The 16,492-nt window shown below is 37.9% G+C and overlaps 1 protein-coding gene across 1 annotated transcript in view; it reads left to right on the top strand.

Moving 5' to 3' along the window:
* Positions 1-16,492, top strand: part of PALMD (palmdelphin) — a 47,302-nt gene that overhangs the window by 8,529 nt on the left and 22,281 nt on the right. Inside the window, exon 2 of the mRNA XM_008630249.2 lies at positions 13,930-13,975. Within this exon, the coding sequence (XP_008628471.2) occupies positions 13,930-13,975 (46 nt within the window). The remainder of the gene's footprint in view (positions 1-13,929; positions 13,976-16,492) is intronic.

Below are 16,492 nucleotides of genomic sequence, written 5' to 3'. Positions count from 1 at the left end.
AATGAGGTATCAGCTGAGCAAGCCCTGCCTCATTCCCAGTGTGGGAGCTGAACTGCTGATCAAAGAGCTTTCAAGCTTTGTTATTATATACCTGATGAAGGCTAGACAAAAGGCCAAACTATAGATCACAAAACTGCTTCTTCAGCAACTTACTTTCTCGTGTATCAGTTAACTTTTTTCCTAGTGTTCATCATGATCTCTGAACCTCATGATCTCTTTCCTGGTTTATGTGTTCTATTATAATTAGATTTCTCCCAGAAGTTCAAGCATGATCTATTTGAATGTTTCCAGAGGTGTTAAGGTACATCTCAGAGTTAGTCATTGACATGAAATTGTACCAAAAATAAAATTAAACCAAATTAATCAAAAGCAAGTAGTGGACTTCCTGTATGCTTTCCTAATTTTTTCTTTTTCTGGTCTGAAATACTCTTTCGGGGGTTAATTTTCCCCTCATCTTGCTCATTGTGAGTACTACAGCCCAGAGAAATGTCCCACTATCAATGATCATTCATCAGAAACATCAGTTTACTCTCATATTTTGTGTGTTTGGAACCATGACACACTATGTTCTACCCTTCCCATTAAATTTTGTAACCTTTCAGGTAGCGAAATGTTCTGCATCTATCCCAGACTGGAAGGTACTGTTAGGAAAAAACACCATGAACACCCCAAACCAGGCTATTGTCTAGAATAAACACAGACGGGTGAGCTAGAAAAGGAGTTATCTAGTTACAGCTAAAGTTAAGGGAGTAGAAGGCTAAGTAATTCCATCTAGTTTCACATGAGCTTTGGTTACAGTAAACTTTGAATGATGTTATGTTATTTAAAGTATATTAAACATGTTTTCTAGCAGCACACTTCACCTAGTATTGATAAGGTCTCTAACATCATCAAAAAAGGTAGCACACACAAGGTATCACAGATTCAAAGCTAAGACTTTTATGAAGACCCCTTTCACTTTCTTAGTTTATGAGCTCACCACTGGCACCACTGCCTGCCCAAATGTTTGTAAACACCCAGTACGACTGGACCACAATATGCAACACTGGTGGTAAAAGACTGCACAGACTGCACTCTGCCAGTGGTCAGATCTCTGAGTGAAGGAGCAGTTATTTATAGAGATACACATGTAAGAAGAATATCTGTATTTATGGATTTTACATTCCTAGATACACTTCTTAGTAATATGCATGCCTCATCACCAAACCAAGTACCATCATCTGTTGATGCATGACGTCAGTCTGGTTGCTGATTTAGAAAGGGCAGTAAGATGGGATCATAGAATCATTAAGGGTTGGAAAATACCTCTAAGATCAGCTGAACTATAGCCCTCTGTGAAGATAGTCAGCCTGCTACACTCAGTGTCAGCATGCAATGAACTGAGAAGGCAGCCAAGCCACACACAGAGACCTTTTCTGAGAGGGACTAAATCACATGACAGGACCTCCCCTTGGCAAATCGACAGGGCCAGGCTGCTTTTGGCAAGGACAGCTACTCCTGAAAAAGGATGGTAATGGCGTAAAATGGTTAGCATAGGAGACTGTTCAAGGGCAAAGCACATTTGCTAATGATGACTCTAGTACATTAGCCTGCTGCTGGGTCCATGCCATCCAAAATAATTTGTTAAAAGATGAAGTTCTGGAGACCAATAATTCACAGAGGCCTATTGCAACAGAAATAAATTAGAACAGAGACACGCTTTGAAACACAGGCAGCTTATACTTCATGGTGAGCACTTGCTTATGAGTTCCAGCGTTGTCAACAAAAATCAAGCAGCTGCTTGCATTCTCTTCTGGGCTGGGCTGGCCTGAATTTTGGTAGCACAGTTTTAGCAGTATTTCTTTATTACCGTGGTTGGTTGCAATTGTTATTTTGCATGGACATCTATAAATCAAAAGGCTGTTCAAAGTGATTTTTTTTCCCAACATTTATTTTATCAAATGACCAACTATCATTTTAGGTACATTCCAAATTCAAACATCATCTAAATTGCTGTGCAAGGAAGAGTCCATATTCAGCAATGGCACACTTTTCTGGGAGCTAGGAAAGTGCCATTCTCCCCATCTGTCAGATGGGAAGCAGGAAATACACAGAGAAGCAGGGCTGATTTTCCTGACTTACACAGATTCATTCACAATTCGTCTTGGCTCATGAAAAAACAGTGAAAGGACACCATCTTTATACTCACATTTCTTGATTCATGGCACCAAAAAGAATGGCAAATTCAGTCCCTATTTCAAAATCACTGGTTCTGGGTTATAAAAGCGTACTGCTTAAAATGTACAAAGTGGATTCAGCAACTGTCACGTGTCTTGTAAATATGTTCTGTAACTGGTACAGTAGGGCTGTAGATGATATTATAATACTGAAAGCCAAATAACCTTCTACCCAGGATAAATAGTAAACTCTGAAGTGTTAAAATTTTTAAGAATTTCTTCAGGAAATGTGAAAAGTCAAAAGGAAATTGAAAAAATATCAATAAGAAACCTTTTTAAATTGCCCTTGATAAGGCCATTTTTGTATCATCTAATCAGTCACTTTCCTGAGCATGCTAAGAAATTTCTCAGGTTTTGTCATAGGTTTCATCATTTTGCTTTTGTCACTGCCCTGGAATTATTGTCCCTCTTAAAAATCTCTCCTCACATGCAGTAATTTCAACTTTCAACACACCCAGTCACTGAATTTTGTTATCATTTTGCCTTTTACTGCCAAATTTCTGCCAGTAAGAAACTGTGTCTTCCTGAAGAACCAATTAACTTTCTATTTAATGAGTTATACTCATTTTGCAAAACATATTTTCCATTGAAGTCTTCTATTATTCTTCTCATAACATTCCAGTCAGATTTCAGTACCCCTCTTGAAATATTTCCAGCAAAATTGGACAATTTATTCAACAGTTGCACTCATTCCCAAATCAGAGGAACTTTCAAACTCTTCACAATATTAGCCTTTCTAGTTACAGGCTTGCTCTCAGAGCTAATATTCATCTGGTGATTCAGTATGACTCCCAAGTTCTCCTTGGAACCTTGAGGTGACAGAGCATGCCTTAATCTCAGGAATTACATCCTTCCTAAACACACAGCCCTGCTTTTGATAACATTTTTACACATGTGAGCCTTAACAAAAAGAAATAAGATTCACTTTCTTACAATTACAAAGCACATACAGAGCAGTTTGTCATTTCTGAATTGCAGAGGACCACAGCAAAGGTCTATTTGCCATGTGCAGGCATTATTGTCAGTGAAAAAATATGAAACACTGCTGAGGAAGACCCTTCATGAAGAAGTCCAAAGGAAAATAGAAATCTTCAGCTATTCCTACATAAGGCTTTGTTATTGATATGAGCTTTGTGAACCAGAGTTTGAAAGGAAAAGCCCAAAAGCCTTATTTAGCAATCTAACTGTTTTGTAATTAAGTAGATTGGAGGCAGATGCCATCAGAGACTCCCTGTAAACTTCTGAAGTGCTGAAATTAACCCAGACATACTACTAATTTAGCCTATAGTTCTGGAATGCATGACAGATCTGAAACTTTATTAATCATCCCACATACACATGGAAAGAGAGAGCACCTGGTTCGTAAATTGTTGTAAATCTTTTCATTGCTCAGGAGGATCCAATTATTTTGAATGATTAAGTGACAAAATAATTAAATAATCAAAGTTGTACAAACCAAAGCATTAAACTAATTCCTATCCCACCTTCATTTCTGAAACTGAGGGTATCTAGATAATAGAGGTAAACTGTAAATTAAAGAGATCAGTCATTGTTCTCATTAGCTAGGATTGTTCCTGTAAATCAGGCAAAAGTTTGTTGGCTAAAAACTCAAATATTCAGGAAAACTAAGGAAATTAAAGTCAAAACTAGATTTAAAAAATACAACTAAAATGATAATGTAGGAAAATAGATTGTAGAATCTAACTATTTTAGAATTCATTGACAGGATGGAAATAGCATTAAAAAGGGAGGGAAAATGGAACAGAAAAAGAATTCCAAGATGTTATTTTAGCACAGGAGGATTTGTGTCAGCTTCTAGCCTTTTATACCAAATGTTTTTGACAAGCTCTACTGCAGATAGCTTTTACCTCCAGGAATTAGAAAATCACAAGTGAATCAGTACATTCAAGAAAAGGTTAATTAGAGAATTTTCTGCAAGAGAAACAAGAAGAATCAACAGTCAGGATGTTTTTCTGATTGAAATCTCTATGTAACCATAATAGAATCCCACTTGCTTGAGTCATGCTTATGATCTTTCGAAGTGTGACCTAGATACCGCTTCTTGTATTATTCATGTTGTTTTCACAACTGGCATTTAAATTTCACTAACTCAAAGACAGTCCTATACTACAAGCATTATACACAACAAAACCAAAAGGACCAGTATGTAAGGAACATTTTCTGAATGTCTTATGAGCACTTAAAGCTGCTCAGTGGATTTCATAACTGCTTGTTAGGGACAATTAAATGGGGAGATTCAAGCGGTGGTCAGTTTTCAGCAGCTGGTCAGTGCAGACGGTGCACACCGGGAGCTGTCACCCTGGACCTTCTTCAGCAAATACTGACAGAGCTAGGCAGATTTGCCCAGGGTTTATGGGATTAATATAGGATAGGAGAAAGACTGAGGATTAGGGTAATGTCTAGCTGAAGTAGGAGGAGGAGGTGGAAGGGGCTCTCACAAGGTTTTTTTGGAAAGCAGGTGTTATCAGTTTGGAGAAAGTACAAGCCAGGACATGAGGTATTGCAGTCAGTTCTGCTGAAGATATCATAATAGTAAGGCAATTAAGAAAAAAGGTTGCAGTCAAAGGAATAAGGACTTGGAAGAAGAGTTACTTTGAAGCCCCTAATGGGAGCCATCAAAGAGATCCATTCCACCACCAGCATTGTCAATTCTAATTGCTAATTTGCATATGGCAGCACAGAGATCAGTGTTAGATCAGCTCTGGAAAACCCCATTAGTGCCAGTATAGGACACTCACACAGCTCTGTGAACCCCCAACATAATTTTTCAGGTCAAGTCCCTCAGTCACTACCTGAATGTAGAGAAGCTAACTTAATCATAGATAGGAGTTGTGGTCATAACCTGTAGAAATGTCTCCCTTTCTAGTCTGTAGTTTTCTTCTTGAGAACTCATGCACATATTATGGAATTGTTCCAGTTAGCTGCAGAAAGCCAGTGATCAGATCTCCCAGTAACAGGAACTTGTTCCCAAAGTTCCCTGAAATCAAATGGTTACTAAAAATTCTTTACTGCTTTTGCCAAGAACTGCTATCTCCCAAGAGATCTCTCATTTGCAGAAGTTGTTCAATTTATGGTGGTAGAGGGATACTCTTAAAAAATGCAAATTCATTTTATTTTTTTTAACCAACCATGATACAACAAGGATTCAAAATTAAAACTTGAAATCATGGCCTGTATTTTATTGAAATATTTACAGAATCATGAAATTAATGACAGTCTAAAAGAGTGTATAAGAAATATGCCTATTTGTTTAAAAGGCTTAAGTACTCTAAATAAGACACATATGAAGTGAAACTGTGACAATCATGAAATACATTCCATGCACTTAAGCTGGTAAAATGAATCACTTCAGAATAATATGACACTGATGTAGAACATTTCTTAGAACTAAGGAGAGATAAGACCCCTCAACTGTGTTTAGGGTCCCATTTCCTTCAGACAGATCATTAGGGTCCTCCAAAGTGCCTCCCTCTGCCAGCTGGAGGTCTAAATTGGTGTTAAAGTTTTTGATCCATCTAGCTTTAGCTCTTCCATTTCTGAGCTACAGCATCAAGCAAACTAACAGCAAACCACTGCAACAGTTACTCAGATTTATGGTATAAATTCCAAGCAATGCTAATATAAGTGGCTGTCTCCTAAGAGAATCAAGTATTCATATGAACATACCAATTACTTCATACAGTTGGAGAAAGGGTATTTGCATCAAGAATGTTCCTGAATCTCAGCAGAAAAAAATATACACATATAAATAAATTCATTATTAACTTCTACTGGTTTTTGAAGTGTAGATATTGATACTACTTACACTGATATATGGTGTTCCTTCACTGAAAGGACAGACTGCTGTGCCTGCTACTCATGTTTTGGTTCTTCTCCCATTAATGACAGTCCACTGGATACTGAGAATATAAAACTTGTCATACGAGCACTGGGCAGTCATGACAAAATGACAACTCTTACTTACAATCCTGAGCTGCATTAGCCAAAATAAGAGAACAGACCAACAAAATTAGAGGATGATAGGTGTTAACTAGAGTGGTTGGAGTGTTCCTGATTTTTCTTTCAAACACCAACATTAATTGTGTCCAATTCAGTGTGACTATAAGCAAGAAATGTGGATTAAATTTCTAATTCAAACCCCAAGAACAGGTTTCTTACTGTCTTCTAGCTGCATCAGCTGTATGTCTGACAATACAGCTAGATCCATTTAGCAGCAAGCTATTACAATACTCGGTCAAATGAGAAATTACCTAACAAGCCCCTTTTCCAGATTGACACAGTGCATCAAACCCTTTTCAAACAGTCATTTCACCTATAGGCTATACACAATGGCATTTCCAAATTTTCAAAGATTTTGTTAAAATAGATTATTAAAATAGTATTTAACTCCAGCCTTTGCAGGCCATCACTCTCCAAGAACATTTGGACAGTGAGAAACCTATAAAGACCATAATGAACCTCTGAACCAACTACAGATCTTACTTGCCAGGCTGTAGAAAAATTTGCAAAGACCCTCTTCAGAAATTATATCTAATGAAGCAGTACCATCAAGTGCAGATTAGCTTGGCTTTCCTTAAGTCACTGGGTAAAGAGCCTATTCACATCTTAAGAAGATATGACTAGAAAAGAGCTTTTGTATTCCCCCAAATATTCATTCACACAAGCAGATTGTTCTTTGCAATCATGAATGGTAATAAAATATTAACCTTTGATCTGCCAAAGTGTTTCAGAGGCTTATTTGGCCTCCAGGGGGGAAGAGAAGGAAAAACAGGAAGTTTCCACACACTCTGTTAAATAGTCTGTAAAGGTAAATTTACATTTAACAGTTTATCTAACAGCTTACCACTGTTTTCCCTTTCTTCCTACTTGTCCCTCCTCTTTCCTTTTCCTTTGCATTTTCCAGTAGCCACAGTTTCACCTTCTATGCTCTCTCTTTACCACATATTGGCACTCATCAGGCTTCCCTGGGCAATGATCTGACTCATCAGCACAGCAATATCCACCTTTTAGCTTGGTTAGTTCTCAGCCAGCCGAGTTAGCAGATTCAATGAGTAGACAACCACGCTAACTGTGGAAATATGGGATATATAGACAGAAGCAGGATGCCTCCTGTCAGCACCACAGAGCCAGTATATGGGTTCAAACTTCTCATGAAATTTCACCGTAAGTGAATACCAAGCAAATGGTAGGACTAAGAGGATCCACTTCAAATTCAGGTGAAAATAAGGACAATAATATCCTTCTGATGAGAAAATGTAGCTATGAAAAAACAGGTCTGAAATCCTGACAATCAAGACAAATCTTACAAGAAAGATAAGGAAACTGTATTATACCAAGCTTTTTGCTCCTAGTTAATAATCACCACTCAAAGGTAAAGGGTTAAGTAAATACACAGTGCTGTGAGAAGCAGTAGTGAAATACTTGGATCTGTTGAAAAATATGAGTTGGTGACATATTGTCACAGGCATCCGGATGACTCCTCAGGTTCAGCTGCTTGAGCTGCATCGCTTGGCACTCACACAGCTGCCATCAGCCGGCCAGAGCCCTGTGTTATTGAGATGACCTCCCTGGCACTGGGAACGAGCAGGGGACAGCTGATATTAACAGTCTGAGTGACTGACAAGCTGAGAGATTTTTCCTCAGCCGCTGCTTCCAAATAACAAACTCCTCAGCAAAAAACAACAGGTCTTCACTGAGGAAACTAGGCCTGTATTTGCAACACGCATCATCTGACATAAACAATCTTATCACCTCTGCTAACAATAAAGTTTTGTACAATCTTATCATATTTGGATTTTTTTCCATTAATACTTGGGAAGGCTTACGCAAAACAAATTGTATGTGGGATATTTTTTGCCCACCCACAGCGGAGGATACTGAATATCTGGAAGCACAGGAAGGATTGCCAGAGTCTGAAGTCATCATGTTTTCACAGCAGTTTCAAGCTTCAGATAAATAGCTAAGCATACATGCTTATCACACATGTCAACATGAGGTCTCTCATGGTCCCTGGACCACCCAGTTAAGGTAAGCCTGAGGCCTGCAAGGTGGCTGATTTCATCTCTCTGCTGCCAGAAGTCACATTTCCTATATCTTTCTCCTCTTGCTGCTTGTCTCCCCATCAGAATTAGAGTTCTTATTCCCTAATGCTACTGTTCCTGTCATCTCCTATTGATCCTATTCAGCTCACTGACACAGTGGATATTCATGGATTTAGGGGTTTAGGTTTGTTTCCAAGTTTTCTTTTTAATTACTTTCCTGACAGATTAGCAAATATAATTGCTTCACAGATTAATCAGATGAAGGGAAGTGACAGGGAAATGTGGCTGGAAGTGTGGGAGAAGAAGGCAGTAATTCCTCTTTGCTCTGCTGGGAGCTATCAGATAACGCTCGTCTCGTCTTGCAGAAAGTCTGAGCTCCAGTGCTACAGGCACAGACTGGTTAGGCAGCTTCTCAAAGGAGCAGCGTGAGAGCTCTGCCCATGCCTCAGGAGAAGGGAACCAGCTGACGTAACCCACACAGGCTGGTGAATGGCTTTCCCCCCTCCAGTCTTGTCCCTGCCTCTTCTACACCACACCTTCCCCAGCTCCAGCTGCAGAAAGAGTTCTCTCAGAAAGAATTCCTACTTCAACTCATCTTCTAGAACAAATTATCTGTACTTTTAAGGCTTTCACCAGCAGTACTTGGTACAGTGGCACTGGTACACCTGGCACAAAGTGTTCACAAAAATATGTCTGCAAGGCCCTAACTTTGCTCTGCCATCTTACTGAGGTCTCTTAGACCGAAACACCATGACTGTTCTCTTTGTGTTCCCCAAGAGCATCAGAAAATAAGAATCAGAAGAATGTGAGGGGTCATTTCCTTACTATGGACAGCACAGTACCTGTTTGGGGTTTGTTATTTTCCCCAGGATTTGGTCCTGGTTATGGGGTGTTTGTTTTCACTTAATAAAACATAACCAAATGATGGAATAACTAAAGCTGGTTCTCAGAGCCCTGCTAAAAATTCTCCACACAGTTGGCTGGGTAGGATTTAAAACTGCCCTATTCTTAGAAGCACATATCTGCAGCAGTTGGAAAATGCTAGGTTGCAAGCAATGCATTCCACATGTTTAAGACACCGATCCTGAGTATTTCAGATTCTTTGTGGGTTTTTTTCAGTTTACGTTAAAACAAACAAACAAACAAACAAAACCCCAACAAACTGACTCCCCCTCCAGCCCCCCCACCAAACCACCACAAAATGAACACAGTCCTACCATTTATCTGGGCACCTGAACACATTCTACTACGAATCTCCCATTTGATATCACCACAGTAATTACACTTAAACTATTCATTGAAGTGTGATTTTTAAATGAGACACAACAGAGTGTTTTAGAAAGCCTCCCACATCCAGAGGTTCATAAAATACATGAGACTAAGAATTGACAACTCTGGGAACATGAAGAAGGCTACACAAAACATGGTTAACTGATTAAAAAATAATCAATATACTTCAACAAAGTTCACTGAGTAATTTTAGAAAAAAGGGGCAAGATGTTCCGTATTTAGAACAATAGCACTTTTGGCCAGGTTCAACCGCGCACGTAAGATACACCCCTAACACAGAAGAGACACCTGAGCCTGTGCTGCATTCTAAAACCACTCCACAGCATTGAAAGATGCCTGAGCAGCAGATGTACTGTAAAATATGACTTTAAAAATAAGTGTGTTAAAAAAACCTGAAGATGATGACAAATAGCTTTTTCTTTACTTAGAGTTTAAAGAATTAATATATTTATAGTTATGAATAGCAACAGGAAGGGAGTTGTACCAACTGAAACATAATAGTCCAAGGCTTTTCCTCCCAGAGATTCGGGGGGTGTGTCTACTCTAACAAGTAAATGAGGTGGAATTTAGCTTCAAAAAACTGTATCAATCAGATATCTGGATATTGTTTTGCTTCAGCAAGAAAACCCAAGAAATTCATTATGTTAAAGGACTTGGCTAGTAGGGCATTACTTCTCCAAAATTTGCCTTCAAAGCATAATTTAATCCCTCCTGAGAGCTGGCAGATGTTTTGTTATGAACTTTCTTTAAGATCCTGAAATATATACACTTTTTAATAATTTCAAATATATAATTTGATGGTGGGACATGAGCCTTATTTAGATTTTCAAACTTCTATTTCTTGTTGGTTTATTTTCTACCTGTAAAATGCAAAATCATGGTTCTAGCTGGAGGAGATACCGTCTCTCAATCAATTGAGGCATCCCCAATAACAGACTTTTGGGTCAATTGACAGGACAGCTGCAGTAAACACTTTTATTTTCCTGCTGTCAGAGTGTCAAGGCTACATGCAGACAAATGCATAGAGGCAGTACATTTGCTCACTGTAAGAATATAGAATTCCCTTTTGTACTGAGTCCAAAACACTCTTTTCGTGTTTCAAACACAACTACCAAAGGCAGCTCATCAGGAAGCAAAATTATCAAACTAGTTAAGATGAACAAAATGTGAATTCATGAACTCGGTGAACACTCTTTGCAGAAAGCATAGGCTATGTTTTCAGCTGATAACAACCTAATCAACTCCATTCACTTCAAACTCACTTTTTGAAAAAGCGAAAGCTTCTTTTTCCTTTCGTTTAATGCAACGTTTCTTCTCAGAGGCAATTGTTTGCTACAACAATCTATATCTCACTGTACCTTAGGTTAATTATGTGTTTCAAAAGAAATCCCAGTACAATGAGCAAAAGTAGAAGTGAGGCTGATATTGTATGTAGAGCATGGCCAGGGAAAGCCACTACAGTTCTGAAGACCACTCCAGGACTCAGACATTGCTCCAGAAATGAACAACAGAACTTGCATTTTCAGCTGTGAAAGTGCTTCTGTGGTCCTTCTAGATTTTGGCTCATGATGTTGCATTCTTCTCCATTCCCATCCACTTTTCTCTAAGACTTCAAAAGGGAACTCTTTCACCTTGTGCTATAGATTTTCATCATTATTCCTAAATTAGGTACACAGTGCAAAAAGGAAACGAACAAAGAAATAAGTGGAGCCAAAAAATCCAACCTGTATGACTAATTATAATTATATGATACAAAAACATTTTCTGCTTCACTCAGAGAATCTATTCTACCAAAAGAAAAACAAACTCTTTCTTAAAGTTGCAGAATAGGTAGGTAGTTTCCTCTGGATATGTTTCTGGCAGGCAAGTTCTGAGAAACCTTGTTCCAAGAATCCTGAGGACTGGAAACACAGCTGTTCAGATTCACTGCTCTACCCTTTACTCCATGGATACTCCTATCAGTAAGGCAGGCTTAGGGGGCAGACAAAATGACAGCTGGTCCATTTCTTCTCTTGCACATAAATCCCATGCAGAATAGGATTAAGATAACTGGAAAGCAACCTATTGACTGAACAACAAATCCTGCCTAGCTAAGGGATATATATGATTTAAACAATTTAAAATATTTAAAGTGGGTTTCAAATACTTTCTTAATAATTGTCACCTAAAACCAGAAGCAACATTCTAGAAACCTTTTTCAGGTTACGTCAATTTACTGGTTTAGATTAGGGGAATACATGTTACATACTTTTGAGTCTGTAACTAACTCCCACAAGTAGGAGTTTTAAAAACACTTAAATAATTTTCAATGATAAATTTAGGACAATATTTTAGATCATAAGAATTCAAAGTAATGCAATCCCACTGATTTTAATTTGATCTTGAAACACAGATCTAATTCCTCCACCCATTGAGAGTAGATCCCATTTATATCAGAGTACTGATTCTGGCCCAAACCAGACATCCTTACTTCTGATGAAATCACTTGCTGCTTTAAATATTTTTAAACATTCTGAAGTCCATATACACACTTTAAGATGAACTTCACAGAAGACAAAGGTAAAATAAGTTGGTTTTGGTTTGTTTTTTTTTTTTTCAAAGTTTAGTAAGTTAGGCTATACTAACTTTGAAAGCTTAAACAGAAAGACTGTCTCTCTATTGGTTTCTGCAGCAACAATATATTTATTTTCACAGGGTGGTTGAATTTATTCTCAAATTCATAAAACAAACTCATTTAAATTCCCATGTAATCTGTCTCTTGATACACCTAAATACACTTGCCTTTGAACTTTGAGTTTGCTTTAATGTGGTAATTTTTAAAACTTCAGGTGCTGACCAAATGAAACATATATTAATACTTAAAAAATAGAAACAAAATCTTCACTGGAGAATAAAAATGGGGTATTTGCAAGTTTGAACAAAACCTCAGGGTGGATCAGAGTATAAACAAAACATTAATGAACCCTTAATCCCCAGCTGCAGAGGGGGAAAAATCTGCTCTCGTATACAGAGTGATGACATACTAGAAAGGTGGAAATTGAAATTAAATATTGATTTCTATTGAATTATAAGGCTGTAATTTCACCATCAAGTGTTCAATTCTGAAGCCTCTTAGAATTTGCTAATAACAAGCTTGATTTGCCACTAAGATTCAGGTCTCTGTACCAACATGTAAAATGAACCCCATCACCAAATCCTGCTGAGTTTAGTCATGTCAGTGAACTAGCAGTAAAAATCCAAACCTGCTGACTGACTCTTCTGCTGGTGTCCTTACAAAGACTTGAGTTACATGATACGGAATGTAACAAAGGGATTCCAGAGTCACATTACATCTTTATGCTGTTTGATTTGCTTAGAATCTTTTCCACAACTAGATTTTACTAAGGCAGTTCCACTTGTTCTGCAAGTTTCCTAGATTGATTTTGGGTGGCTGACTCTCACTCAGGTAAATGGAAAGGTCAAAATGTGCACCATCTCTTAAGGCACAGAATGCTGTTTTCAGCAGAAGTCCGCAGCAAGTCAGCTGAATAAAAATCCAGCATGAGAGCCACCAGCATTTTAGATTCATCTTGGTAACACTGCAGTGATGATCCTGAAATCCTTACTTAGACAAAGCTTCCCCCTGAGTCCCAGATAGCTGACCAGTAATTGCACAGATTAACACTTACATTTAATGAAAGACCTGACTGCTTAAAGTTTATCTTACTTTAGGTTAGCAGTTCTAAAACTCTTCCAGCTATGAATATAGCTTTTCTGAAAATTTCATCTACCAAACTAAATTGAAACTGCCATCTCAAAAAAACTCCATGCCATCTCCAGGGCTAATATTACAACAGGTTAAAATATAAGGGTGAAATAAGATTAATAACTGAAATAATAAACTTTATAAATTTAAATAAACTTAATCGATTTTAAATATCTGTATATTACCAGAAGCATAGAAAAAGAGAGGAAAGAGAAATAGAACCATTATAAAAGTTTACTTCAGCCGTGGTCCTGTAAGAGTCTGTTTTGGGCATTTAACAGTTAAAGAAGCAGGGGCATGCTAACCGAGCACATTAAAACAAAGAGTTGGCAGCTCTTGAAGGAAAAGGGCTTGTGCTCCACTGTTCCAACTTGTCAGTCAACTCATGCCAGCACTCTCCTTGTCTGCCTCTTCTCCACACCCTCATTACATGTATCTGTCTGGACTGATCTGCTCATCTGTTCAGGGACTCTTCTGACAAGTCAAAAATTCTGCCTCTTTCTGCTCTGGAATTGGATCAAATCACCTCAGCTTTTTTTTGTAGCCCCACCAGGAGGCTTTTTGCTTATGGTCTCATTCTCTTTGCCTTCACTACTTGTCTGTTTTTGATTTGTAGAATGGAGGAAGCCGAATTGCTGAAAGAAAGATTCCAGGCCATAACAGTAAGTGCTCATGGTTATAATTCATTATTAAAAAAAAAAAAGGCTTAGAAGTAATATCATTAATGAGCTGCTGTGTATTTGCTGAATAATGATTTATCCCAGGACAGAAAAAGAAAAGACTTTATGTCTGCTTGAAATTATTACTTAATAGTGCTAGTTTATAAGATACTGCTTTAAGACAGCTAAGTTGACTGTACTGACTTTATTATGGGTTGTATTGCACTTTAAAATTAAATTCAAAGCAGTGAAAGTGTGTGTGAAAATCACTACTGGACAGTCTAAAACACACATTACTGTCATCATACTGAATGTTTGCCTGAAGGTCAAAAGGCAGCTAGAGAATTCCAGAACAAATCAATTTTCACATTTCACAATGTGAGATTAAAGATTTTTCATTTGAACTGTGGAATTAAATACAATTTCTGAGTTATTGATGATCTGTCATAAGTATTGCTGTCTGAAAAGTAAAAAAGGACAAGCTTGGATTAAGCAAATTCCTACCTGTCAGTTTTCAGAGGAAGGACTCAGTGAAGTTTATGCTGAGGACATTAGAAAACATTTTCAGTTTCTCTTCTAAAAGGAAATCTGAGTGATGATTTCTAGTGTATGAAAGGAACAACTAAACTATTTCTAAAGTAATACAACCTGATGTTATAAAAAATGGCTGAATCCAAATTCTCCTCTGATTTGATCTCCATTGAAACTTATTTAGTTACAAAAGGCTTAAACTGAAACAAAATTTGGCCCTCTGATATAAAAGGAAACCTCCAGAAGGATCATTTACTCTCTTAGTTAAACACAAATAAAGGAAACAAAGGTATTTGTCACATTCTTAACATGATAGATTAGTTGGGAAACACTACTAGCAGAATAAATGGTGGGCAGAATTAAAAAATACTTTACCAGGATCAAAATAAATTTTAAAAGGCATAACTGGAAATCTACAGGAAACTAATAGGCCAGGTTTTAATTCAGTTAAGTTTTACTATGGCACTTGATAAAAGCCAACAGGACCATTTATTGTATTTACTTCAGACCTGACACAAGCCCACAATAAGGTAATTTGAAATGTTTTAGAGGGTTTAGAGTACATTTATTTGTTTAACTGCAATGTTGCTTGAACCAGGGTCATAACCTGGACTTTGTCTCTAGTGTATGGGCTCAAAAGATAACAACTGTTTTGGCACTCCAGAGAAGTCCAGGCCTTGCAAAGTTTTATGCTCCCTGGGAGCTAGGAGCAGGAAGAGGGCAGCACGTTTGTCTGATGAGGCTCCTGTGAACATACTCAGGTTGGCATCCTCCAGGTGCATCTTTGCTTCCAAATGAATACTGGAGAAGTATTTTTTTAAGAAACTGGGGCAGCCTCCAGCATTTTGCATTAGAAGAAATACGAAATCATATTTGGGTTCTGCCTATGACTTCATTTATTACACTTCCTGTGTCAAGGAGCTATTTGCTCTCTACTTTCATCAGTCCAGAGCATTTAATTGAAACACTCCGAGTGTTCTGACTGCAGAAAGGAGGTAGCCTAAATAAGGTGAAGTTATCAGCCTTTAATCTGCAGTATGAGTTGTCTAGGGAAACAACACACTGCAGTTACAATAGCAAGCCCTCAGTGGGTCTGGGAAGGTTTGTCTCAAGGAACATACCTGGGAATCTCAAGTGCTACCTACCGGATGTTTGCTGTAAAGGATCTAACAGAGGATAGCAAGGGGCACTCAGCAGTCAACAACTGCACCTGCACTAAACCTTATTGGTTTCTGTTGTTAAATACCTGTCTCCTTGACAGCAACTGGCTCTCACAGAGCCAGTAGGATTTTCAAAGTCTTTTTCAAATCTTCTCCATGTAGCAAATAAAAAAGGAAAATATTTTTATTGTTTTTGTTAGGGATGTTTTTGTTATTAAATATTTTGATGCTCCCATGGCTCTGGAAAGGAAACTTTTTCCTTTGTTATGTAGCTACCACCTGCTACTGGTGTATATAGAACGCAAAAAGTAAAAAATCAAATGCCTCCATTTTGTTAGCAAGACTTCCATACCATAAATATGAAAGCTTTAATATTTTTGATGCTTAATGGGTTTTAATACCTGGAAAATTATATGAAAATAAAAATACGTTAGCTAAAACATTAGCTGCTCCATGGAATTTGACAGTATGTGGCATTTTCCAGGGGACCAAGATCACCATCTTTGGCACCACTGTAGAACACTGATACAAACTAATAGACTTGGCAGACAAGATATTTCACAAGGCACTGCTCTATGGATGCAATTCCCTTTCTTTCAGACAGATCCAGTTTAGAACACAGTTCATTTCTATGTACAAAAGTCAGGAAAGAGTCCCACATGTTTCAGTAGGAGTGAAAATTAACACCAAGTCTTACCTTGCATTGATGCACAACAGAAAGGAATGGCCGAAGATGCTCCTTCATAAAAAGCAAATCCTGTTCACATTAAAAAGAGCAGTAAGAGAGGATTCAAGGACTTCTGCCAGCAACATGATTATCTGCATGGGC

The sequence above is a fragment of the Corvus brachyrhynchos genome, unplaced genomic scaffold (genome assembly GCF_000691975.1).
Source record: "Corvus brachyrhynchos isolate BGI_N302 unplaced genomic scaffold, ASM69197v1 scaffold101, whole genome shotgun sequence".
NCBI classification, from domain to species: domain Eukaryota; kingdom Metazoa; phylum Chordata; class Aves; order Passeriformes; family Corvidae; genus Corvus; species Corvus brachyrhynchos.
This window is presented reverse-complemented; position numbering and strand designations above follow the sequence as displayed.